Source organism: Coregonus clupeaformis, chromosome 32, assembly GCF_020615455.1.
Source record: "Coregonus clupeaformis isolate EN_2021a chromosome 32, ASM2061545v1, whole genome shotgun sequence".
Classification (NCBI taxonomy): Eukaryota; Metazoa; Chordata; class Actinopteri; order Salmoniformes; family Salmonidae; genus Coregonus; species Coregonus clupeaformis.
The window spans coordinates 6,652,712-6,679,696 of record NC_059223.1 but is presented as its reverse complement, the minus strand read 5'-3'; the positions used below and the strand labels follow the sequence as shown (position 1 = coordinate 6,679,696).

At 43.7% G+C, this 26,985-nt stretch overlaps 2 protein-coding genes across 2 annotated transcripts; both read left to right on the top strand.

Moving 5' to 3' along the window:
- Window positions 1-428: 428 nt before the first annotated feature.
- Window positions 429-2,742, top strand: LOC123482409 (protein Lines homolog 1-like). Its single transcript, XM_045209959.1, has 4 exons — window positions 429-758; window positions 1,405-1,588; window positions 2,256-2,475; window positions 2,581-2,742. The coding sequence occupies exons 1-4, from the start codon at window positions 494-496 to the stop codon at window positions 2,740-2,742; spliced, it is 831 nt and encodes a 276-aa protein (XP_045065894.1). The 5' UTR covers window positions 429-493.
- Window positions 2,445-22,571, top strand: LOC123481019 (ceramide synthase 2-like). The gene is made up of 11 exons (XM_045210027.1): window positions 2,445-4,213; window positions 4,374-4,459; window positions 9,394-9,576; window positions 11,266-11,383; window positions 15,010-15,128; window positions 15,232-15,289; window positions 15,833-15,883; window positions 17,757-17,849; window positions 18,385-18,513; window positions 19,691-19,844; window positions 22,533-22,571. The coding sequence occupies exons 3-11, from the start codon at window positions 9,404-9,406 to the stop codon at window positions 22,544-22,546; spliced, it is 909 nt and encodes a 302-aa protein (XP_045065962.1). The 5' UTR covers window positions 2,445-4,213; window positions 4,374-4,459; window positions 9,394-9,403; the 3' UTR covers window positions 22,547-22,571.
- Window positions 22,572-26,985: the final 4,414 nt, after the last annotated feature.

The following is a 26,985-nucleotide window of genomic DNA, read 5'->3' as shown; positions in this document are numbered from 1 at the left end:
TAGGCCACTAAGCTGGAACGGTGTAACTACAGTGTGGCTATGAATGTGTTTACATTGTAATTGTGTTCTACCTACCTATGCATCTACCATGTAAATTCAATGTACATTGGTTTTAGCCACAGTGGGGAATTATCTTTCTTTGCCCCTCAGGGACTTTGGAGAAACTTCTTGCCACTTTCGACCCAGCTGTCACTTCTGCTTACTCCCAGCTTGTCCCTGTAGAGAGCGGGCCATGGGGACTCTGCATCATACCCCAGTAATAACACGGCAGACTGGGCTACAACCCTGAGTAACCTCCTAGACTTACTGGAAGTGCTCACTGCATCCAGGTTCAAACTAAGCACCACCAGTGTCTGTTTCACGAGCTCAAGGCTCGCCCTCGTACAGGCATCGGCGTTACTGCGGATAGTAGACTCTCACCGTCGACTACTTTGTGAAGAAGCGAGTGCTTCTGCTATTAAAGAGGATTCTCCTTCAGAAGGCGGGCGAGGACATGGCTTTGGGAGAGGCGTCCTCCCTAACGCATGGAGATGATCACATGACGAGTGACATTCTTGCGCTGGCTGATGATGTGTTGCGGGCGGTGCACGCTGATTGGTTACAATGTGTTCCGGTGGAGTCCGCGGCCATTTTCTTTGGAGGGACGGGCCAATTACGTGGCGGGAGCAGTGATGAGTTCGATCATGTGATGCTGAGGGCTGTTAGTCTGGTTGTGCTCAAGTCACTGGAATACAAAATCCAATCCGCTGGGGGGAAAGGTAATAATGGACTATTTATAAACGTTATTAACCAGTCCTACCCTCGGTACTATGTTTATTCTACTTTAAAGGTAGACTCAGTGAAATGACGTTGCCACGAGCAGCACCGCGGATATTGAGATGAGCGACATGCAAGAATCCGCTCTCACACGGTCTCACACACAGTATCTGCGCATGTGCACGTTTTCTCTTCACGCTGTTAGAGCCTGCTAGCCACGGGACCCAAACAGGTTAGAAGTTGAGCCTCGCAGAAGTTGTTGCGGAAATTACCCCAATATGCTGTTTACTTTCTGCGGCTATGTCATATCGCTGAGTCTACCTTTAACATGACTCATTTCTAAAGCTGAAATAATCAGGAGAAAAACATCATATGATGACAGGATCGATAATTCAGACAGATGCTTTGCACAATGTATACAATAGGGGGCAGTGTTTCCCAACACATAACACGCAAGAACAGTATTGCACTGTATTGTCTCGCTCAAGGTAAAAGTTCCTCAGGACCCCTAACCGCAGGTCTAGAATCAGATTACCCTACCCAAATCCGAACATTAACCATTATGGCTGTGAAAATATCTGACCCGGAATCAGTGGGTCGAGGCAACTTCTACCTACTCTGTCCATTCACTTCTCTCTGGTCTCACAGGTGTACGTAACACCATAGACATCCATGGCTATTTGAGTGCGTTGCTGTTGTTCCTGAGCCAGCGTGGGGTCCAGCTGAAGCAGGGATCTCACTCCTGCTGCTGGGTGTCTTTGGTGTTTGGAGAGCAGGACGACGACATGATGGAAGCAGCCAAGGCTTTACTACTAATATACCTCCATCACAGGTACCATACCACCTCATACACACGTTAATACTAGTAATATACCGCCATCACAGGTACCATACCACCTCATACACACGTTAATACTAGTAATATACCTCCATCACAGGTACCATACCACCTCATACACACTTTAATACTAGTAATATACCGCCATCACAGGTACCATACCACCTCATACACACGTTAATACTAGTAATATACCTCCATCACAGGTACCATACCACCTCATACACACTTTAATACTAGTAATATACCTCCATCACAGGTACCATACCACCTCATACACACTTTAATACTACTAACATTGATGAACAGTAAGAGTAGAATGGCTGGTTTATAATACTGAAACACTGACTGATAGAAATACTGTCTTTTGGCAATGTGGCTTTCTTTTGTATTAATTCTGAATTGTAGTTTTGTCAGGGGTTGGTTTGATTCTGCTCATGAAAATCTGACCTTTTGATTTGGAAATCTCTGATTATCTGAGATCAGTCACCCACATAAAGGAGTAGGTTGGGAACCTAATTGGACCAATTTCCCAGACACTGGACTAAAAACAATGCTCAATGCAGATGCTAGCAAATCCAAGATTAGTCTTATTTTGTGTCCGGGAAACAAACCTATTATGTCCTAGAGATGTCTGACTCTTCTGTCTGTCTTCCTACAGAGTGACCTCTGACCTGGATGCTGATGCTGCGTGTGTCGTCGGCGGAAACCCCCACTGCCACTTTCTCTTCCTCCTCCGCAGCATCTCCTTCGACCACAGCATTCTCCTCGATTTCCTAATCTCAACGGAAACCTGCTTCCTCGAGTACTTTGTCCGTTATCTAAAACACCTCCGGGGCGACTGGGGAAGGGGTCCGAACGGTTTGTCAGAAGATGGATGGGTCGGACCGGTGTAAACTGAGCTGGAAGATTAGCCAGAAAAATGATAAACTATTGGACAACCTGAGAGAGGAACTCCAACAGTCGTTGTGTGTCTCTCGTGGAAGCGTGTCTACTTCGAGCCATCATGGAGGATCAGTCACCATTGTGGACCCAGAGCCAGCTCAGTGTCTGCAGCCCAGCCTGTGTCTGCCTTCAGGGAGTGCAAACACCCTGGCCTCTCCTCCCCCTCTCCGTCTGGTGGACTACGGCAGCTCAGAGGAGTCTGAGACTGAGGACAGGGATCTCCCATCAGTCCTTACACAGGATAGGCTACACAGCAACTCTGTCATTCACACACACAACAGCCACACTTTTGATAGGACGGTTATGTGTCTGACAGAACTCAGAGTGGTGGTGACTAGACTACAGAGGAGGAGTCTGTTTCCTTACAATGCCACCTCGCTCTTGAAACTGCTGACACAGATTGAAGCGAATAGATGTTCTTCACGGCGTTGAACTCCGTAATGATGAAATAAAGGTTACGTGGTGGTAAATGCATTTGGTCTCCTCATTTGTAATTATATTTAGGGTGGTACATTTCCTAGAAATTTATCAAAATTCCCAGTTTAAATTGCGTTTGGAAGGTTCCTGGATTCAGGATGGAATAAGCAGGAATTGTGGGAATCCTTCAACAGGGACTTCTAGATTTCTTAAATCTCTATATTTTTATTTAATACTTTTGTATTTTTCATGGCATCCTATTTGTGAATGGATTTGAATGCTCTTTTTGGGGACCTTGTGGTTGTATGACAACTTAAGGTAAGCATTGTTTATGAAGGGATGATTATGATGACAGTTTCCTTTATTTCCAACTACATTTTAATCATAAAGACATTCTAAAAGAAACACGTCCTGTTTGCGTGACCATTGTAAGTAAACACACACACACCTCTCAACTATGTGTATTTGCTTTTGGCTCCCTCCCTTGAGGCCATGCAAACATCACTGAAACAAGTCAATAAAACATCACTATTTTCCCCACCTGTCTGTTGATCCTCTCCTCTTTCCTTACTCCTGTTTTCACCTCGTTCTATCTGTCTCTACTATGCTTTACTAGAAGGACTATTGTGTGGAGGAGTAGCTCCTGGTCTCCTGTCTGCGTTGTCTGGAGAACAATGCAAACAAGCCACAGATTATCACCTGAGGGCACCTCTGGCTGCAGGGAGCAGGGCTGTCTCTCTCTCTCTCGTGTGTCTTTATCTGTGTGTCTGCCTGTCTGTTTATCTGTGGGTGTGTCTTGCGTTGTGACACTTCTCCATTATCGTCCCTCTACGACAACGTACCTGGAGGGGAAGGAAAAAAACTCCTGTCCAATTGTGCCTGAGCTGGGTGTGACCCTTTTCAAGAATGTCAAACAAAGACAGGGAGAGGTAGGGAGAGAGAGAGCCTGCCTGCTGAATGGAGGGACTGTCATGCCTGTAGGTTTCCCACAGTCAACATTACACCAACAGCACTCTAGTGAGGACAGGACATAGCTTACCTGGTTTCCCTACTGAGAGTGAGGACAGGACATACCTTACCTGGTTTCCCTACTGAGGGTGAGGACAGGACATAGCTTACCTGGTTTCCCTACTGAGGGTGAGGACAGGACATACCTTACCTGGTTTCCCTACTGAGGGTGAGGACAGGACATACCTTACCTGGTTTCCATACTGAGGGTGAGGACAGGACATACCTTACCTGGTTTCCCTACTGAGGGTGGAACGGTGGGAAGCTGAGTGGTATATTATATTTCACTATGACCTTGGATTCATTGGATGGTTTCAGGGAATGTGCTGTAGTAGTGTTGTCTAGGGCTTCTCCTACCTGGGATGTGAATAGCTATCGCTGATTTTCTTTTGTTTTACACCTGTCCTAGTTAACGGAGGAGCAGGTTTCAACTCGAGGCCGTCCGAAGCAACCGGTGGGAGTTGACTGGAGTTGATGTGAAATCGTCTCTTTCAGGTGAGCGTGTCTCTCTGTTAGAGGAGCTAAGCCCTATCTTACATGTTAGGATGGGACTGAATAGACCCTCTGTTTTCTTAGTAGGTCAGTAAGTGTATAGAGACCCTCCAGCTAAGGCTAGGCTTTTCTGAACGCTCTCGCGGTTGATTTATAGTACTGTAACTGGCCTAAACTCAAACTATGAAGGATCTCTGGCACTTTAGCTGGATATTCCATGTGAAGTCATCAGCATTTAACTACAAAGCGTAATTACCATATTGGTTTAAATGGGACTATAAAAATCTCACCAAATGTAATCAGAGTTTAAAGATACATCTTGACTGGTTTTATTTACTCTAAGGAGAGCATGTACTCATGGAAACGGATTGCTTTACAGTTAACAGTGCCAGTCACAGTTCTTTGGGATATCTAGTGGTGTGTGTGTGGGTGTATGGAATGAGGAAAAAACTATATTTATCCTCCCTTTCACCTTTGGCCTCCTATTCTGCACTTAGCTGTAAATTAACGACCAAACGGTCATTTTCAGGGTTAAAATCTAAGGTCATCTTTGATAAATTAGAGCCATTGTTTTTCAATCATTAAACTACTCTTTGAGTTGAGCATACAGTCTGTTCTAGGTTTTGCCTTAATGATGTCTCTGTATACAAGCATAACGTATTTTCCCACTAGGTCATAGTCTGCGTACCACTTTTGCGTGCGTATTTTATCTCATCATGCACGTCAAAGATAAGAAATCACTCCTAGTTCATTTATGCTTCTCTACCGACAAACATTTCTCATGCTTGAGAAAGTTGATGAAAAAGTACGATACCAGTACAGTTGAACCCTGTGCCCCTGTACGTGTGTGTGAGAGAGAGAGAGAGTGCGGAGAGACACAGAGAGGAGAGAAAGAGATGGACAGAGACCAGAGGGGGAGAGAGAATGAAACGGAGAGAGACCAGGGAGAGAGAGAAAGAAACAGAGAGGGACCAGGGAGAGAGAGAAAGAAACAGTGAGACCAGAGGGAGAGAGAGAAAGAAACAGAGAGAGACCAGGGAGAGAGAGAAAGAAACAGAGAGAGACCAGAGGGAGAGAAAGAAACAGAGAGAGACCAGGGAGAGAGAGAAAGAAACAGAGAGAGACCAGAGGGAGAGAGAGAAAGAAACAGAGAGACCAGAGGGAGAGAGAGAAATAAACAGAGAGAGACCAGAGGGAGAGAGAGAAAAGAACAGAGAGACCAGAGGGAGAGAGAGAAAGAAACAGAGAGACCAGAGGGGGAGAGAGAAAGAAACAGAGAGACCAGAGGGATAGAGAGAAAGAAACAGTGAGACCAGAGGGAGAGAGAGAAAGAAACAGTGAGACCAGAGGGGGAGAGAGAGACAAAGAAACAGAGAGACCAGAGGGATAGAGAGAAAGAAACAGAGAGACCAGAGGGAGAGAGAGAAAGAAACAGAGAGAGACCAGAGGGAGAGAGAAAGAAACAGAGAGACCAGAGGGAGAGAGAGAAAGAAACAGAGAGAGACCAGAGGGACCAGAGGGAGAGAGAGAAAGAAACAGAGAGACCAGAGGGAGAGAGAGAAAGAAACAGAGAGAGACCAGAGGGAGAGAGAGAAAGAAACAGAGAGACCAGAGGGGGAGAGAGAAAGGAACATCCCCTTACAATTTGCAGACAGAGTGTGCTTTGTCATGTTCTTCATTGACTGAATGTCTGAATCCCCAGATAATCTTCAACATCAGAATGCTAACAATACAAAATATCTTCCTTATCAGCGGTGTTCTGGCAGTACACCACTGATGCACACTGCTCATCGCTCTATGGACCAGTCCGACGAGACTAGGTTGTCTACCATGGGTGCTAGTAAAGGATACATTGTAATGTTCCCCATGTCAAAATTGTCTTAGACACACAGTACTGCTGTATACAAAATAAACACTGTACATTGCATCCTCAACATAATACATACTGTACATTGCAGTGGCATACTAACACGGCTCAGTTGGACTTATTGCTGTTTAGGTGTTTGATAGACAGGTGTTTGATAGACAGGTGTTTGATAGAACAGGTGTTTGATAGACAGGTGTTTGATAGACAGGTGTTTGATAGAACAGGTGCTTGATAGGTCGTTTGTATCTGATGTAGTAAAACAAAGAAACATACAGGTGCTCAGGCTAGGTAGCGCCAGTATACATTACGCTTGGTGCCATGATATTATCTTTGAATCACAAAGCAATTGCGTCACAGATGTGTAATCAGTGCAAGATAAGGTTAAACGCATAGACATAGAATTACTAGAAAGGACATTGTCCATCAGACCACAGCAATTGAACTAGTATTTGATTTCTGTGGTTAAAAGGTTGTTTTGTTGTTCCATTTCAAACTGTAGATGTGTTTGGTTGGTGGTTCCATTGTCTCCGCGAAGTCATTGTGATGTGGCGTTGTTGTTGTGTTTTTGCGGGGCAGTGAAATGTGCTGAGTCGTGCTCTGACTCCCCAGAACACTGCAGAGAGCCCCGGGATGTGCTGACATCAGCAGTGATGTCATCAAAAGGGTCCCCATGGGGGCAACGAGTCTCTCACTCTCTCTCTCACACACACACACACACACACACACACACACACACACACACAAGAGTGAAAGACTAAATGACAAGAAGAATAAATAGTCTGCACTCGTTTAGTGGCTTGTGTGTGTGTGTGTGTGTGTCTGTGTGTCTGTGTGTCTGTGTGTCTGTGTGTCTGTGTGTCTGTGTGTGTGTGTGTGTGTGCATGTCATCAGAATCTGCCCAGGGCCATAGAGGCCCCCTATTGATGTTGTTGACAGTATTCAGTAGTAGTGTGTTTTCCCTTCACATAAATCAGTCAACGAGATTCAGCCGCGGGACTATTTATTTATTGAGTGGATGGTTGGGGGCCGGAACATTATTACAAATAATTTGTAGACTGTAAATTGACCCCAAAAAGCCCAAACAGATATAATATTTCACTAAGACATAGTCATTTCAAACCTTGCTTACGTTTGTATACGTCACGTCTCTCTATGACGCATGGGAATACTTGGGAACAGATTTCCAAAATGTAAATCACTTGGAGCTGATTTCCAGGTGTTTTTACAGTCTTATGTCCAACAATAAATAAATAAAACCACCTGTTGGGGAACCCTGCTGTATGTCCTCACTGCCACCTGGGAGTCGAAGAACTCCATAACTCTTTAACCATGACTGGACCACTAGTGGTTGGGATCTGTTTCAACTCTGACCTCGGTTTAGAAAAAACTACAAAGAAAAAAAGAGTAGTCCGTGATTTACTGGGATATGTTGCTAGGCTACAGCCCTGGATTCCATTGACTACCACTGCCAGTGATGTTTTATCTGCTGACGTGTGTGTGTGTGTGTGTGTGTGTTGGACTAGGTGTGGGGAAGCATTGTGAGAAAGGGGTGAAGGCCATTGTGTCAATATTTGTATTGGAAATAAAGAACTGGATGTGCACTTTACTGGAGTGACCTAGGCTATACACACCCACACTATCTACATGACCTACAGGACTGGTGTCCAATGAACTCATCGCCTCATGTTGTAAAATGGTATCAAATCTGACTGATAGTGAATGAATGCACTCTTGACATCTGGAACTAGCGATTTATGAGCAATATATCATGATCAATTCCTGGTTATCTGGTTCATAAATAAAGTACATGAAAATAAAGACTGGCTACTTTACCTTGCTCTGTTACCCAATTGTAAGTTCAACCCCTTCCTCTTAAAAATGGAATCCTTATTGGTTAAATTGCCAGGTCAGTTTGTAATTAGAACAAAAAGAACAATGAACACAGTTTTTGTCTTGGACATCAATGCACGCGCAATAGAACAGCAGAATAGTGTACTGCAATTTGTTTTACCACTTTGGGCGACACTACTCACCTCTTGTTGACAAAACAAACAATAACAGCAGCCGTGGGGCAGACAGTGGCTCTGTTTCCCCTACTGCGGATTCCATCTTTAAGGGGCAATCTGTGATTTGATACTTCCATTTCTGGACTTAAATTAATGATATATACATTTATTTTTATTTTATTCAGACGCCTCATGATACAGGCACATTGTTTCTTAAAGAATATAACTTTTATAAATGCCTTATTAGCTTAGTTCAACTGCCGAACCCCCATCAGAACCCAAAATATAAGCTTGTTTGTTTTACTCTGTTTTTTGTAAACTGTGTACTTGTAAACAAACACTGTGTTGCTTCAAAAAATGGTTAAAGCTGCAGTATGTAGCTTTGTGCCGACCCGACAGAATTCAGATAAAAATGTGAGTTATACATTTACATTTTACATTTTAGTCATTTAGCAGACGCTCTTATCCAGAGCAACTTACAGTTTAGTGAGTGCATACATTTTTCATACAGATCTGTCATTGTCATTGAAGCAATTCTGATAAGTGGTAAATCCATTCCATGTGCACTATTTCTCTGCTTCCTCTCTTTAAGTTTCCTTTTTGCGCTTTGTGTTTCGTACACCAGCTTCAAACTGTTAAAAATTCGAAAATATATTTCACAGCGGTTTAGATGGTACAATGATTGCATGTAAACAATGTTTTTGAGGTGCTGGATATAAAAACATATATTCAGCAAATGATTGAAAGATACTGCACACTGCAATCTTGCTCCCATGTGTTTTATTGGCGACATCGTTTCCACTTTACTTTAGGTCTTCATCAGGCCTCACTTGATAACAGTGGTGGCTGGTGGCACTTTAAATCAGAGGAGGAGAGCATAGTATGGCTGGAACGGAATAAATGGAATGGTATCCAACACTTGTTCCATGTGTTTGTAAGCATTCCATTCACACCATTTCAGCCATTACTATGAGCCGTCCTCCCCTCACCAGCCTCCTCTGTTTGACAACATGTGATACCTATTGACACGTGTTTTCTAACGTAACCCTCCTCTCCCACCCCAGTGTTGTCAGGATGATTGACACCCTATACGAGTGGATCTGGTGGGACCGCATCTGGCTGCCTGTCAACCTGACCTGGGCGGACCTAGAGGACCGAGATGGACATGTCTACGCCAAAGCCTCTGACCTCTATGTGACGTTGCCTTATGCCATAGCCTTCCTACTGGTCAGATACCTGTTCGAAAGGTGAGCTGGCTGACATATAGGGGCAGTTTCCCGGACAAAGTTTAAGCCTTGACTAAGAAACATGTTTTCCTGTAGTCCTGTATGGCTCAGTTAGTAGAGCATGGCGCTTGCATTGCCAGGATTGAGGGTTCGATTTCCGGGACCACCCATACGTAAAATGTATGCATGCATGACTGTAAGTGGCTTTGGATAAAAGTGTCTTACTAAATGGTATCTACAGAGCCGTGGAAAAGTATTTGGCCCCTTTCTGATTTTCTCTATTTTTACATATTTTTGATGCTGAATGTTATCAGATCTTCAACAAAACCTAATATTAGATAAAGGGAACCTGAGTTTACAAATAACACAAAAGATTGATGCTTATTTTATTGATTTAATTAAAAAAGTTAAGCAACACCCAATTCCCCGGTGTGAAAAAGTAATTGCCCCCTTACATTCAATAACTGGTTGTGCCACCTTTAGCTGCAATGACTGCAACCAAACGCTTCCTGTAGTTGTTGATCAGTCTCTCACGTCGCTGTATAGGAATTTTTACCCACTCTTCCATGCAGAACTGCTTTAACTCAGCAACATCTGTAGAATTCTCTGATACAGAGCAGAATTCATGATTCATTCTATTAAGGCAAGTGGTCCAGGTTCTGAGGCAGCAAAGCATCCCCAAACCATCAAACTACCACCACAGGTTCTTACTGTGGAATGCCGTGTTTGGTTTTTGCCAGACATAATGGGACCCATTATGTTTATGAAATAAATTAAATAAGTATGTAATTGTTGTGTTATTTGTTCACTCATGTTCCCTTTATCTTGGTTTTGGTTGAAGAGCTGATAACATTCAGTACAAAAAAATATGCAAAAGTAGAGAAAATTAGAAATGGGGCAAATACTTTTTCACAGCCCTGTATAATATTATAGTTTGTTTAATGGAGATTTTCCATTGAAATGGTTTCTAGTCCAGAACTATGCTGTGTCCAGAGAACCGGCTCGTACTCTGTACTGTTCATATACTACTAAACCATGTTTAGATCAAACCTCTACCTCACTGTCCCCCTACACTGTAGAATTCCCTCTCATCAGATACCAGTTTGAAAGGAGAGCTCGCTGAACAGAAAAGCCCCTTTTATAGGTTGCTACAGGGAAGTAGATATTAAGTTACAATTTCACCTGCTTTGGTACTGTGTGTGTGTGTGAGTGTGAGTGTGAGTGTGTGTGTGTGTCTTTATCCCCTTGCATGTGCTTGTCTATGTGTGTGTGTGCATAGTGCATATGTGTTTGTGAGCATGTGCACTTGTGTGTGTATTTAAGTCTAGAGGATCACTCTAGTCTCACCATTAGAAATGCGGTCAGATATATTGGCACCCTTGCATGATTCACTATTTCTTCAGAAATAAGTTGTTATTGAAAATACTTCTGGTGTTACAGGTGTATTTGTTTGATTTACAACATCAAAAATGAAATTGAGATTTTTCCCAAAAGAATGGCTTGGACTAAATTATTCAAAATTCAAGTTAATTTGGTTGGAGGCAATGATTCTCATTTAGTGTGTAGTTCATCTCACCTGTGGTGACTTGCATGTGCATATAAGGTAAAAACAAGGTAAAAATTCAACCGGTTTTGAAAAGAAAAAAAGGGAACATTCTGCTCCATTGTAAAGTCCAATATATTTGACCGCATCTGTATGTTGTCCCCCAGGTTGATAGCCACGCCTCTAGCCACCTCAGTGGGGATCCGGGAGAAGGCCAGACTGAGAGTAGCAGACAACCCTATCCTGGAGCTCTACTACCGCTCCCACTCCAGAACCCCTGGCCAGGTATTAACCTACTACCTCTCCCACTCCAGAACCCCTGGCCAGGTATTAACCTACTACCGCTCCCACTCCAGAACCCCTGGCCAGGTATTAACCCTACTACCTCTCCCACTCCAGAACCCCTGGCCAGGTATTAACCTACTACCTCTCCCACTCCAGAACCCCTGGCCAGGTATTAACCTACTACCTCTCCCACTCCAGAACCCCTGGCCAGGTATTAACCTACTACCTCTCCCACTCCAGAACCCCTGGCCAGGTATTAACCTACTACCTCTCCCACTCCAGAACCCCTGGCCAGGTATTAACCTACTACCTCTCCCACTCCAGAACCCCTGGCCAGGTATTAACCTACTACCTCTCCCACTCCAGAACCCCTGGCCAGGTATTAACCTACTACCTCTCCCACTCCAGAACCCCTGGCCAGGTATTAACCTACTACCTCTCCCACTCCAGAACCCCCTGGCCAGGTATTAACCTACTACCTCTCCCACTCCAGAACCCCTGGCCAGGTATTAACCTACTACCTCTCCCACTCCAGAACCCCTGGCCAGGTATTAACCCTACTACCTCTCCCACTCCAGAACCCCTGGCCAGGTATTAACCTACTACCTCTCCCACTCCAGAACCCCTGGCCAGGTATTAACCTACTACCTCTCCCACTCCAGAACCCCTGGCCAGGTATTAACCTACTACCTCTCCCACTCCAGAACCCCTGGCCAGGTATTAACCCTACTACCTCTCCCACTCCAGAACCCCCTGGCCAGGTATTAACCTACTACCTCTCCCACTCCAGAACCCCTGGCCAGGTATTAACCCTACAGTGTCAATATTACAAATCACATTTACACCTTTTACATGTAGACCTGATTATTAGTGTCAATATCAAACGTCATTACACTATGAGATTAAATACATTCTAATAGCCTGAATAGTACAAACCCTGCCCATCTGGCACTCTGGTCAAACCCTGCCCATCTGGCACTCTGTCAACCCCCATCTGGCACTCTGGTCAAACCCCCCTGCCCATCGGCCTCTGGTCAAACCCGCCTCTGGTCAAACCCTGCCCATCTGGCACTCTGGTCAAACCCCTGCCCAGCCTCTGTCAAACCCTGCCCATCTGGCCTCTTCAAACCCGCCCATCCGCACTTCACTGCATCGCCTCTGGTCAAACCCGCCCATCCGCACTCTGGTCAAACCCTGCCCATCCGGCACTCTGGTCAAGCTCAATCAAAGACTAATGCTAGTCAAACTCAATCAATCAACCCCAAATTCCCAGGTTTTCCTGAAATCATGGTTGGAGGATTCTGGATTCCTCCTGATCCCTGGAGTCTTCCAACTCGGTTTCAGAAAAATAAATACAAATAATTACCAGATATTTGCAAGCCTAGTTAACACTCAATTATTCAAAAGAAAACTAATATTTTGTGAACCCAGGTCTGATGGCTAGTGTCAGGAGACAAACAGCTGTTGTTTTGAGAATATACATGGATTAGGTCTTCTGCTAAATTGGTTTTACCCCATCTGATGCTCTGACCAACTCAGTGGCCTTGTGGTTAGAGTGTCGGCCCTGAGATTGGAAGGTTGGGGATTTGATCCCTGGTCTAGTCATACCAAAGAATACAAATATTTCCTGATGTCTCTCCGCTAGGGAGTCAGCATTAAGGAGATGGATTTGGGGTATGGCCCTGCGATATAAATTCAAGTTAATTTGGTTGCATTCAAGTTAGTTCACCTGTCCAGGGGGTGTACTTGTATGTCCAGATGCTACAGGTATAGGATAGGCCATTCTGGCTCAGTCAGGGGTAGTAACATACACACAGTGCATTGGGAAAGTATTCAGACCCCTTGACTTTTTCCACATTTTGTTACGTTACAGCCTTATTCTAAAATTGATTAAATAAAACATTTTCCTCATCAATCTACACGCAATACTGCATAATGACAAATCAAAAACAGGTTTTTAGAAATGTTTGCAAATTTATTAAAGTTAAAAACATAAATACCTTATTTACATAAGTATTCAGACCCTTTGCTATGAGACTCGAAATTGAGCTCCGGTGCATCCTGTTTCCATTGATCATCCTTGAGATGTTTCTACAACTTGATTGGAGTCCACATGTGGTAAATTCAATCGATTGGACATGATTTGGAAAGGCACACACCTGTCTATTTAAGGTCCCACAGTTGACAGTGCATGCCAGAGCAAAAACCAAGCCATGAGGTTGAAGGAATTGTCCATAGAGCTCCGAGGCAGGATTGTGTCAAGGCACAGATCTGGGGAAGGGTACCAAAACATTTCTGCAGCATTGAAGGTCCCCAAGAAAACAGTGGCCTCCATCGTTCTTAAATAATTTCAAGACTCTTCCTAGAGCTGGCCACCCGGCCAAACTGAGCAATCGGGGGAGAATGGCCTTGGTCAGGGAGGTGACCAGAGTTCCTCTGTGGAGATGGGAGAACCTTCTAGAAGGACAACCATCTCTGCAGCACTCCACCAATCAGGCCTTTATGGTAGAGTGGCCAGACGGAAGCCACTCCTCAGTAAAAGGCACATGACAGGCTGCTTGGAGTTTGCCAAAAGGCACCTAAAGGACTCTCAGACTATGAGAAACAAGATTCTCTGGTCTGATGAAACCAAGATTGAACTCTTTGGCCTGAATGCCAAGCGTCACGTATGGAGGAAACCTGGCACCATCCCTACGGTGAAGCATGGTGGTGGCAACATCATGCTGTGGGGATGTTTTTCAGCGGCAGCTTCTGGGGAAACTAGTCAGGATCGAGGGAAAGATGAACGGAGCACAGTACAGAGAGATCTTTGAGCGCTCAGGACCTCAGACTGGGGCGAAGGTTCACCTTCCAACAGGACAATGACCGTAAGTACACAGCCAAGACAACGCAGGAGTGGCTTCGGGACAAGTCTCTGAATGTCCTTGAGTGGCCCAGCCAGAGCCCGGATTTGAACCCGATCGAACATCTCTGGAGAAACCTGAAAATAGCTTTGCAGCGACGCTCTCCATCCAACCTGACAGAGCTTGAGAGAAGAATGGGAGAAACGCCCCAAATACAGGTGTGCTAAGCTTGTAGCATCATACCCAAGAAAACTCGAGGCTGTAATCGCTGCCAAAGGTGCTTCAACAAAGTACTGAGTAAAGGGTCTGAATATTTTACCAGTCAAAGTTTGGACACGCCTACTCATTCAAGGGTTTTTCTTTAATTGTACTATTTTTTACATTGTAGAATAATAGTGAAGACATCAAAACTATTAAATAACACATATGGAATCGTGTAGTAACCAAAAAAGTGTTAAACAAATCAAAATATATTTGAGATTTGAGATTCTTCAAATAGCCACCCTTTGCCTTGATGACAGCTTTGCACACTTTTGGCATTCTCTCAACCGGCTTCACCTGGAATGCTTTTCCAACGGTAAAAGCTATAGCGAATTTGGTGACGTCTGATGCACCCCAACTTATTAAAGTCAACTTAGTAGCCGTCCACATAAGGGTTAGTAGTCCTCTGTTTAGCTGGCAGCTGGCGCTAATCAAACACACTTGGCTCTGAACTCTTATGTGTGTGTGTTTATGTGTGTATGTGTGTGTGTGTGTGTGTGTGTGTGTGTGTACGTCTCCCAGGCAGTTATAGATGGTCTGTCTAAGAAGAGCGGCTGGTCCGTTAGGCAGGTGGAGCGCTGGTTCAGAAAGAGAAGAAACCAGGATCGTCCCGGAGTACTGAAGAAGTTCAGAGAGGCTAGGTAAAACGGGTGTAAGTGTGTAAGTGTGTGTGTGCTTGAGCACATGTGGGAGATAGAATGCTTATGCCACATTTTCACCTTCCCCTGTCTGTCTGTCTTGCAGTTGGAGGTTTGTGTTCTATCTGTTGGCGTTAATTGGAGGAGTTATGTCCCTGTATGATGTGAGTATACCCTAGTGATCCTCTGCTTCACAAACACAAGTCTTTACAAGCTAGCAATTCGGCGTGTGTCGAGAGATGTCAAGTTGTGGAGTGAGGTTACGGTATTTTAACTCTGTTACATTCAGTACCAAAAAAACACGCACCGGCTACAAATTCCTACTAACACTTTATGATATGTTATACATAAAAAATTGACATAATCAAAGTAGAACTTTAACAGGTTGTCCCGGGTAAAAGCAGGGAGGAGGTCAAAATGGAAGACTCAATTGCTGGATAAAAATATTATCTGAGCTGAGCTGAAATTGAGAACTTCTCTTCAGTCATTCTGCCCTGAAGTGAAGGAGGGGAGAGGGGGAAGAGGAGAGGAGAGGACAGAGAGATGAGCTCTATGGGAATTTGACGGTGATGGCTTCAGCAAGTGCCTGTAGGCCTCTAGCCAATGCCTGTACCAACAGTTTAAATTGAAAGCATCGTGATGAGATTGTCCTGTAATGTTCTTTAAAGATTTCACTGCATGTTTTTCCTTTGTTTTTTGTATTTCAGAAAGAATGGTTTTATGACACACGGGAAGTGTGGAACAGCTTTCCTAAACAGGTGTGTATGTATGCGTGCGTATCGTGTATATGTGTGTGAGTGTGGACATGTGTGTGTTCTGGTCATTAGGCCTACTGCTGAGCCATTAGTGCTTTTTGAGGTCAGTTCGGTTTCGGTTTGATTATTTAAAAAATGATCAGATTTTTCGGTTAGATTTTTGGAAACATAAAAATGTATGCATTATGTGGATTGAATGCTGAAACAACACAGAATAAAACAATGAATAACAGTCCCATGATGGTAGCGACGGCCTATTACGGCTTATTATTCACAATACTTTACTTTCATAACATATTTTGGGGGCTTATTTTGGACCTAAGCTTGTCACCTGTCTTCCTGCCTTTGGGACAACGGCTCCCATTGTTAGGGCGGAGACATGAGCATCTTGTCATTATATACAGATCTCTGCCCACACCGACCGGACAAGGAGGCATATAGAATATTGGTGGGTTGGAAACTACAACTCCCAACAGGCTTGATCTGATTTCTCTATAGAGACACTTCACATTGAGCTCACAGAATACATTCAAATAATTGAACCAACGTTCGTCAATTAGTTGTAAAAAAAATAAATAATTAATAGCTCAGCACTACTGGTGATTTACCAGAGAGATTTCTAAGAGCTCTCACTCTCCCTTTACTCTTCTAATGTGTCTCCACACCAGTAGAACTAACCAGGAAGAACAACAACACATCATACTTGAACAGCCTCAACTCTTGGCTAACATTTTCACGCAATGTCCAGATTTCTGAATTTGCTCACAAATAAAACATATAAAACTTGTCTAATACTTATTCTCAGGTCCAAAACACACACACATACACACACAGGTCCATATTTAGTTGTGAGACTATTTTTTTTAATTTACTTGATTTATTTTTAACATGTGGGGGAATGTGTGTATGGTTTAGATTGCTGTTCAATCGTTACTGGGTGCCAGGTCCTAATCAAAGGAATGATGATATCACCCAAACTGGAACGGCGAGGCTAGGATAATGTTTGATCAGGCTCCACACCTAACAATGTTGTTTGGGGTTTAAAGCAGATCTAAGTAGATACAGGCCACGTCCCAGATGGCGCCCCATATGGGCCCTGGTCAAACGTAGTGCACTACATTAGGACTAGGGTGTCATTTGGGATGAAGACATAGTTTATAGAGAGATGTTGGATGTGCTGTGTGTGATCGTATTTGCAACAAAGAATTCAACACAGTTGGTAACTACCTGGTATCCAAGTTGTAGGCCTACTTAGAAGGGCTCATGTTGATGAATCCCCCAAAATAAAAAGTGGTTATTAGGTAGACTAATTATTATGCAATTATAATTTTAACCATGTAGTTGCTAAGTAAAAACCAGGTGAAATAGCAGAGTGTAAATCACCATGTAGCTCTGGGGCCGTATGTGTCAAGGGTCTCTAAATAGGAGTGCTGATCTAGGATCAGGTCCCCCCTGTCCATGTATTCTTTTTCATTGTGATCTAAAAGGCAAAACTGATCTTAAATCAGCACTTCTACTCTAAGATGCTTGATAGCTATACAACCCCTGATTTCTTTGCCCCAGCTAGAGACACTGTCTCCCTCCGAAATGGCACCCTATTCACTATTTAGTGCACTACTTTTGAACAGAGCCCTTTGCACTATATAGGGAATAGGGTGCCATTTCTGATGCAAACACTCAGACAAAGGAGAAGGGCTTTGGAGAGCTCTTTGTTTTGAGTCCATTCTGTGGGACTGTGATTCATTCATGGCACTGTAGGATCATGTTACCTGTTACTGGTGTTTATCTCTCCCTCTCTCTACACACATCTCATTATCTTTCCCTCTCTGTCTCTCTGTCTCCCTCTCTCTCTGTCTCTGTCTCTGTCTCTGTCTAGACTATGCTGGATTCTCAGTACTGGTACTACATGCTGGAGATGAGCTTCTATGGTTCTCTTCTCTTCAGAGTCACCTTTGATGTCAAGAGGAAGGTGAGAGTCGGGGATCCCAGTCCCTGCCAGCCCCTATGGGCTTTTCTCAAGCTCTGCTTTCTTTCGCATACCCCTGCATTATCTTCCACTCTAACCCGTTTACCTGCTTCTCATAAGATGGAAAAACAAAAGAGGTACTAAAGCTCTGCTTTCTCACGAGTTCCCCTACTCCAGTTCTAATTAAATGGCGGCCTGCCACCTCTGGCCAGCGAGGCATTAAATGTCTTATGGAGATGAAAAGTACAAAGTGTGTAGAAATGACCATATCAGGAAATCAACAAAGTATTTTTAATAAATAGTAAATTGCAGTTGGCTCCTCATAAGCAATTACAGTTCATTATCATTTCCACTATATGACACACACGATTAGCCGTTTTATTAGTTGGTCCAACATGCCTGACATTGTCCATCTGCCTGCTGAGTTATGCATGTCACACTATCAGGTCATTTTGAGGACACGTAGTAGGATAATAACAGTGCCAACAGAAACAACAACAACAACAGGTGATGATCTTTGTTGTGTTGTCTCCTCTAGGACTTTAAGGAACAGATCATCCACCATTTGGCCACCCTGACACTGCTGTCCTTCTCTTGGTGTGTCAACTACATCCGCATAGGAACCCTGGTGATGCTCATTCACGATGCCTCCGACGTCTTACTAGAGGTCTGCTACCACATGGAGTGTGTGTGTGGGCCTGTATCTCTGCATGTGTGGTGTGTTCTCTCTGTGTGTGTGTGTGTGTGTGTGTGTCTGTGGCAGACACTTTAATCCAAAGCAACGGTTACGTCCCAAATGGACCCCTGTTAAACGTAGGGCTCCTGACAAAAGTAGTGCACTGAAGTGAATAGGGTGCCATTTAGAAGACACCCATAGATTGAGCTGTGCAGTATGATAGCGGGGAGACTCATTGCGTGGTTTTCTCTCTCCTACCCCAGTCTGCCAAGTTGTTTAACTACGCCAAATGGGAGAGAACCTGCAACAGTCTCTTTGTGGTGTTTGCTATTGTGTTCATGGTAACCCGACTGATCATCTTCCCATTCTGGTAAGGCAACTGACAAGCCCTAGGTGTGTGTGTGTGTGTGTGTCGCTCTCTATTATATGTTTACCAGTCGGCACACAGGAGGAGTAATTGTCAGGTGAATGTCTTTGTCTCGTGAGCGCTCAGTGATACAGAAGCCAATATTTATTGAATTATGTTCTGTCTGTCTCTCCTGTTAGAAACAATCAACCATCTCATTTCACTCTGAAAGGCCAAACAAAGAGACGTTGACCTTTGCGAGAGTACAAAACATAATGTTCTGTTCTCTGCAGAGAAAATAAACAAACTTTTCTTTTTTTCCCCCCACATATTTTAATTATTTCCCCCCCTGCTCTGTAGTCACAAATAAATAAAAAAGAAAGAAGGTTTATGTTTGGTCAGGTTCAGGTTGTCCCTTCCTGTTTCAGTCTGGTGCCTATTGAATACGACCCAGTGTTTCTGCAACTGATTCATCTTTCCTGAGTCAGACAACAATTCATTTGAATTGAATGAGAACGAAAGGTGAAAAGCTACAGATAGTTCCATAGTATTTACCTGGTTATTTCAATAATGATAAAGCCCTGTAAAGCAAAGGTTAGCCATTATTTTCCTTCACAACGGCTTGTGATTAGTAGGCATGAAAAGCTAAACATTTTGAATAGGAAAAAGAGCCTTATTGGATTCTTATTGGTTATACTGCCTCTGCTTCACGTCCTTCCATCCACACTGAACACCACCCAGAACAAGTTTACATGTTTAACAGAGTAAAATGCACCATCTTCATCATCATCATCATTGTTTGTATTGTTTCTGTAATTCCAGGCTGATCCACTGTACATGGGTGTACCCCACCCTCCAGTACCCCCCGTTCTTTGGATACTACTTCTTCAATGTGATGCTGCTGGTCCTCCTGTTCCTACACATCTTCTGGGCCTACCTCATCCTGAGAATGGTCAAGAAGTTCCTCTTCGGCAAAGTGAGTCATCTTTTTGTCAGTGTTTTTTTTACATTCTTCATCCATTCCCTTTATGACGTCCATCATTTGGTCACAAAGTCACCACTTAAAGCAGGCCTGAATCATACCAGTCTGACACTCAAACCAGTGGTTCCCAAACCGCTCTCTGAGTACCCCCAGTCGTTCCACTTCCATAAACAGGTAGTCTTCCACTGATCTACCCCAGTACTAGCATACCTGTTTTCATCTGTGGTCCTCTGTAGCTCAGCTGGTAGAGCACGGCGCTTGTAACGCCAAGGTAGTGGGTTCGATCCCCGGGACCACCCATACACAAAAAATAAATAATGTATGCACGCATGACTGTAAGTCGCTTTGGATAAAAGCGTCTGCTAAATGGCATATTATTATTATTTATTATTATCTGGTCAACTAATCATCAAGCCTTTGATTAGTTGGAATTAGGCTTGCTGGTTTTGGGATAAGTCAAATAAGTGGAATGACCTACAGGGGGGTCAGCTACCACTCAGCCCAGTCAAAGCTCTTCTCAGTCCTGGCAGCCCATTGGTGGAACCAGCCTCCCCCTGAAGCTAGAACAGCAGAGTCCCTGCCTATCTTCTGAAAACGTCTGAAACCCTACCTCTTCAAAGAGTACCTTAAATAAATCAAGTATTGACAAGTATTTTCCTACTAGCACTGACTTTGCTGATAACTACTTTATTGACTCAACATGAACTTGCTATGACTGTGATGGTACTTACAAATTGACAGAATACCAACTTGATGATTAGTTGACCAGAGGTTGATGATTAGTTGACCAGAGCTTGATGATTAGTTGACCCGAGGTTGATGATTAGTTGACCAGAGGTTGATGATTAGTTGACCCGAGGTTGATGATTAGTTGACCCGAGGTTGATGATTAGTTGACCAGAGCTTGATGATTAGTTGACCAGAGGTTGATGATTAGTTGACCCGAGGTTGATGATTAGTTGACCAGAGGTTGATGATTAGTTGACCAGAGGTTGATGATTAGTTGACCAGAGGTTGATGATTAGTTGACCGAGGTTGATGATTAGTTGACCAGATGGGTGTACTAGTACTGGGGTCAGATCAGTGAAAACCATCCTATATAGCTACTGCTGTACACACCTTTTCTATAGATATATTAATGTCTCTACACACCATCCTATACAGCACATAGTACCAGTCAAAAGGTTGGACACACCTACTCATTCCAGAGGGTTTCTTTATTTTTACTATTTTCTACATGGTAGAATAATAGTATGTTCTCTGTCAGATGACTACAGTGTCTGTTCTCTGTCAGATGACTACAGTGTCTGTTCTCTGTCAGATGACTGCAGTGTCTGTTCTCTGTCAGATGACTACACCAGTGTCTGTTCTCTGTCAGATGACTCCACCAGTGTCTGTTCTCTGTCAGATGACTCCACCAGTGTCTGTTCTCTGTCAGATGACTACAGTGTCTGTTCTCTGTCAGATGACTACAGTGTCTGTTCTCTGTCAGATGACTACAGTGTCTCTTCTCTGTCAGATGACTACAGTGTCTGTTCTCTGCCAGATGTCTCCACCAGTGTCTGTTCTCTGTCAGTTGACTACAGTGTCTGTTCTCTGTCAGATGACTCCACCAGTGTCTGTTCTCTGTCAGATGACTACAGTGTCTGTTCTCTGCCAGATGACTACACCAGTGTCTGTTCTCTGTCAGATGACTACAGTGTCTGTTCTCTGTCAGATGACTACAGTGTCTGTTCTCTGTCAGATGACCACCAGTGTCTCTTCTCTGTCAGATGACTACAGTGTCTGTTCTCTGCCAGATGTCTCCACCAGTGTCTGTTCTCTGTCAGATGACTACAGTGTCTGTTCTCTGTCAGATGACTCCACCAATGTCTGTTCTCTGTCAGATGACTACACCAGTGTCTGTTCTCTATCATATGATTACACCAGTGTCTGTTCTCTGTCAGATGACTACAGTGTCTGTTCTCTGTCAGATGACTACAGTGTCTGTTCTCTGTCAGATGACTACAGTGTCTGTTCTGTCAGATGACTACAGTGTCTGTTCTGTCAGATGACTACAGTGTCTGTTCTCTGTCAATGTGGTCTAGAATCTAGCTTGTTTTATTGTTTCATTGTTCTCATTCTGTGAATGTAGACTTACTGACTGGGCAGTTAGAACATTGTGCGAGTGTGTGCATGTGTGTGCGAGTGTGTGCATGTGTGTGTGTGTGTGTGTAAGTGTGTGTGCAAGTGTGTTGGGCTTGGCAAGGTGCTTGATCCCTGTCAGCTACGGCAATGGCAGAAAACAGCCAAGGTGCCAGAGGCAATTACTCAACCCCCACGAGGTCACAAGGCAACAGTGGGTTGCCATTGGAACCTAATTATTGGGGATTTAGCATTGTGCCTAACATAATTATATTGGTGGAGAGCACAGTGTGACTCAGAACGGTCAGACGGCTCAAGGAGAGAGAATAGAGCCTATATTGGTAAGCCTGAAAGACTGACCTGACCTACCATGGATTAAACTCCAGGTGGTTTTGATTGATCGAAGGCGGCCAACTTTGGGAACTACTGTGTTAGAGATAATGATGGTCTCTGAGGTAGAAAGAGGAATCTTGCTGTATGTTCTGAGTACATTGTTTTTAGGACCATTAATAGATTTCTCTCTCTCTATCTGTCTCTCTGTCTCTCTCATGACTCCAGATGACCAGAGATGAAAGAAGTGATGAAGAGGATGATGGGTGAAGGGAAGCAGTCTGACTGAAGAGGAAAAGAGGAGGGCAGGTATCGTTATGGCAACGGATCTGGAGTGGGCACAAAGGAGGGCAACAACGGCTGCTTCAGACACTTATCTCTCCAGAGAATGTCTGCTCATCAAAGACTGTTTACTGACCCAGCTCGTGTCGTGATTGCCGGAGCCCTGCACCAAAGGCAGGGAGGGGCGGGATCAAGGTCATAGGAGAAGCTAGAACAACACAAAAACAGATTCCATCCCATATGGAAAAACGACAACAATCAGACAAACATTTAGATTTAGATTTCTGACTCTGGAATTTGGAGTGTAGTCTAGTAAAAAGAAGTACTTCACAAACAGAAAGAGACCGTTTCTCTTGGCCTGTAGTTTCTTCCACGTCCCAACTCCTCTCATCTTCAAGGAAAACAATGTTGACGATGGCACAGTTTCACATGGAACCCTCCTCAGACAGCAACGAGATAAAGACCAGAAAACCCAAAACACTAAAACCCTTGTGTTTTTGTTCATTGTCATATTTCATCTGTTCAGTATTGTTGCAGAAAGGTGGTGCAAGCACGTCGTAAAACGGTGCCAGGCGTCCGCTCCCTTGAGCCCTTCATCCATCAAGGCCTGGCTAGGGTTTATAGTTTATGGGCTGCGTTCATTCACTAGCGGCCTACATGTTTTATTTCAACCTCTGCTGGCTATGGGGGTTAGTTATGGACAACCAGGTGATGAATGAGAGCCTATATCACAATGGACTCCTCCTTTCTTCTTCTTCTCTCTCTTCTTCTCTCTCCCTACTCCCTCTCTTCTCTCCTACTCTCTCTCTTCTTCTCTCTTCTTCTCTCTCGCTTCTTCTCTCTCTTCTTCCCTCTCTTCTTCTCTCTCTTCTTCCTCTCCCCTACTCTCTTCGGTCTCTCTCTCTCCTACTCCCTCTCTTCTTCTCTCCTACTCCCTCTTCTCCTTCTTCTATCTCTTTCTTCTCACTCTCTTTCTTCTCCCTTCTCTCTCTTCTTCTTCCTCTCTCTTCTTCTCTCTCTCTCTCTCTTTTACATGTTCGTCATCTCCCTCTCATCCCTTTCATGTCTTGCCACAAGCATTTTTATTGAATACAATCAACACTTTTTAGTACTTTATGTACATTTCTTCATATTTCTTAAAAACAACATGCCAATATTTTGCTAATTGATTGATCCATCACAGTAACTATGGTCTGTATTTTACAAGTGTAACATTTATTTGATGTAGTATTTAATCATATGATTGTATGAAAACGTGTGAGCCAGAGGAAAAATCCTATGTCATTCAGAATGCTGAAGAAACTTTTACGTAACATTGAAACAAGGTTATGTTACACTGTTTTAATGAAGCACTGTAGAACATTTAGGAGTCACTCACGGTGATGTGTAAAACACATAGGTTAGTATTTGTATGTCTGTTTTTAATTTGCACATCTTCCCCCAAATATGGAAACACATTTATACGGTCTAGTTTGGTTTCTTAAAGGTAACGATTAGGATGTTATAATGAACATCCCACTGTAACTAGAGCTCGCAAGAACGGCATTTCACTGTACTTGTGCATGTAACCTTGAAACTTGAAACTATAACTGTCTAGTGTAGTGTGTTTTATGTACTGTAATAAACCTGTCTTTGACTAGCACCGTGTGTGTGTGTGTGTGTCACTCATCTTTCTACTGGTTCAAATCAAATCTATCCTGTTCATCAGATTTATACAACCCAACACATTTATAAGGTGTTAAGATCATATTGAAGTAGGTGCAATGTGTTAACAGGAACTGAGCCATATACTATAGAGATTCACATGGATCTGTACAGAACATCCTGAGATCCTCAAAAGCCATGCTATCTGTTGAAGTCTAGGATGTGTCCCAAATGGCACCCTAAATCAAATCAAATGTTATTTGTCACATGCACCGAATACACAGGTGTAGACCTTATCGTGAAATGGTTACTTACAAGCCCTTAACCAACAATGCAGTTAAGAAAATAGAGTTTAGAAAATATTTACTAAATAAAATAAAATAAAGTAACACAATAAAATAAAAATAACAAGGTTATATACAGAGGGTGCCCTATCCCCTATAATATAATAATTTTGACCTGAGCCCTATGGAACCTGGTGCACTATATAGGGAATAAGGTAGCGATTTGGGACGGAGTCTTTTTGATGTTTTTTTTTGTTTTCCAGTCCTGTGTTACCACAACTGGCCTCTAGAGGGAGTAGATCACCACTGGCTTCAGTCAAACCAACTTGGATGGAGATTACTGGCTCTGCAGTTTTAAGAGTCCTATATCCAAGAGCACTGATTCCCAGGGTAACCCATTCAGTCAAAGAGAGCCCTCTTTGTGAATCAGAAATAGTTCTCGACACATTGAGTGACTAAATTGAAACTCCACCTCCCATGTCATGGCTTTCATACTTGGGACGAATGTTTTGCTTTTCCAAAGCACTTCATGCTGAAAGGTGCACACACACACACACACACACACACACACTCTCCTGACTGATACCGAATGCTTCCAGGATTGTTCCCACCAGAGTGAGCAGGCTTGAAAACAGCAAATGCGGGCCACAACTGTACTTCACCGTGTGGAATGCCAGACTCACAGACTGAGATGCCTCTGTCTGTCTGCATGTGTCTGTCTCTGTCTATCTGCATGTACTGTATCTGCCTGTCTGTTTGTATATCTATGTCTGTATCTGTCTGTCCGTCTCCGTCTGTCCGTTTCCATCTGTTCGTCTGTCTTACCGCCTGACTGTCTGGAGCCCAAATAAGACACAAACAGCCTCTGGGTCAAATGTCATGTCCTAGCTCCCTCCTGTCTGAAACTCCATTCCTAATCCAGGGGAGACAGGTATGGGATGGGGTGCAGTGAGTACAGGCTTTTGTCACATCCTAGTGGTAAAACACCTATATTAAATTAATTAGTGGATGAATCATGTGTGTTAGTCCTGGGCTGGAACAAAGAATACTGTGTTGTAGTGATTCAGGGAGGAAGAAGAGTGCAGGTCTGGACCTTTTTGGCGTAGGAGTTAGTGTGCTTGTTCTGATTGGGATTGTATGGTAATTGGTTAAAACCTGGCTTGTTAACACTTATCTACAAGGTGGAGAGATTCTTTAACAGTTTTGAATGACGCATTTTCCATTGGTGGGCAAGAGAGACAGACATCGCTGAAATGATTCTTGATACGAGCCAGGTATAACTATGGTGAGTCACAAACATGGATGAGGTTTCTAAATATTCCCATGCATAATAGACACGTGATCGTATACAAATGTAAGCAAGGTTTGAAATTATTATGTTTTCGTCAAATATTATATCTGTTTCGGCTTCTTGTGTTCAATCTGCAGTCTACAATGTATTTGTAATTACGTTACGGCCCCCCGACCATCCGCTCAAGCGGGACAGCTCTGTTTTACTGGTTGGCACAGATATGGGATCAGTTTACCCTCCCTGAATCCTATCTTTTACCATTATAAGGAAAATGCAAGACTGACCTCAGATCAGTGTTTAGGGGAAACCGTCATAGTGGCTGGCCGCTTGTCCTGGAGAGAAAGCAGAGGTCCATGGAGGTTACTCTAGCTTTAGAAATGAAGAAATCAAAGCCCTGGAATTGGGATTAATCCCTGCACGCACGCAAACACACACAGGCCAGAGTCTATTGAGACAGACTCACTCTAGAGACTCATTCCAGAGAGTTACACACACACACAGAAAGAGACCAGGGTCTATTCAGACGACAGGCTCCATAGAGGATTACTCTAGTCCCTGTTCCTTCCTTAGAAAAGACAGCTTAGCTTCATTCAGTCCTAATACTCTGCAGCTCATCTGTCAGGTCTCAGGCCACTTGGGCAAAATAAGAAATGTACTGTCGCCAGACTCACTACCTCACAGTCCAACCATGGTGCATGAAACCAAACCAAACTGCATTGACAGAAGATATTCAGCCACTCTTGGGCAGGTTTATAGTATAGCCTGGTCCTAGACCTGTCACAATGACCGAGTTGACAAGGCAGTACAAACAGATAGGACCAGGCTAGGAAAACAGAAGTATGATAAAACAGTCTCTGTGTTGATATGGATGTGGATCACAGGAGGTTGGTGGCACCTTAATTGGGGAGGACGGGCTCGTGGTGATGTCTGGAGCAGAATGAGTCGAATTGCATCAAATACATCAAACACATGGTTTCCATGGTTTCCATGTGTTTGATGCCATTCCATTCACTCAGTTCCGGCCATTATCATGAGTCGTCCTCCCCTCAGCAGCCTCCTGTGATCTAGATGATGTATGGACTATTGGTGGAAGAGAGAGATAGTTATGAGAAAGGCTACCACTGGAATTAGATTGAACCATGGCCACGTCCCAAATGGCACCCTACTGCCTTTATAGTGT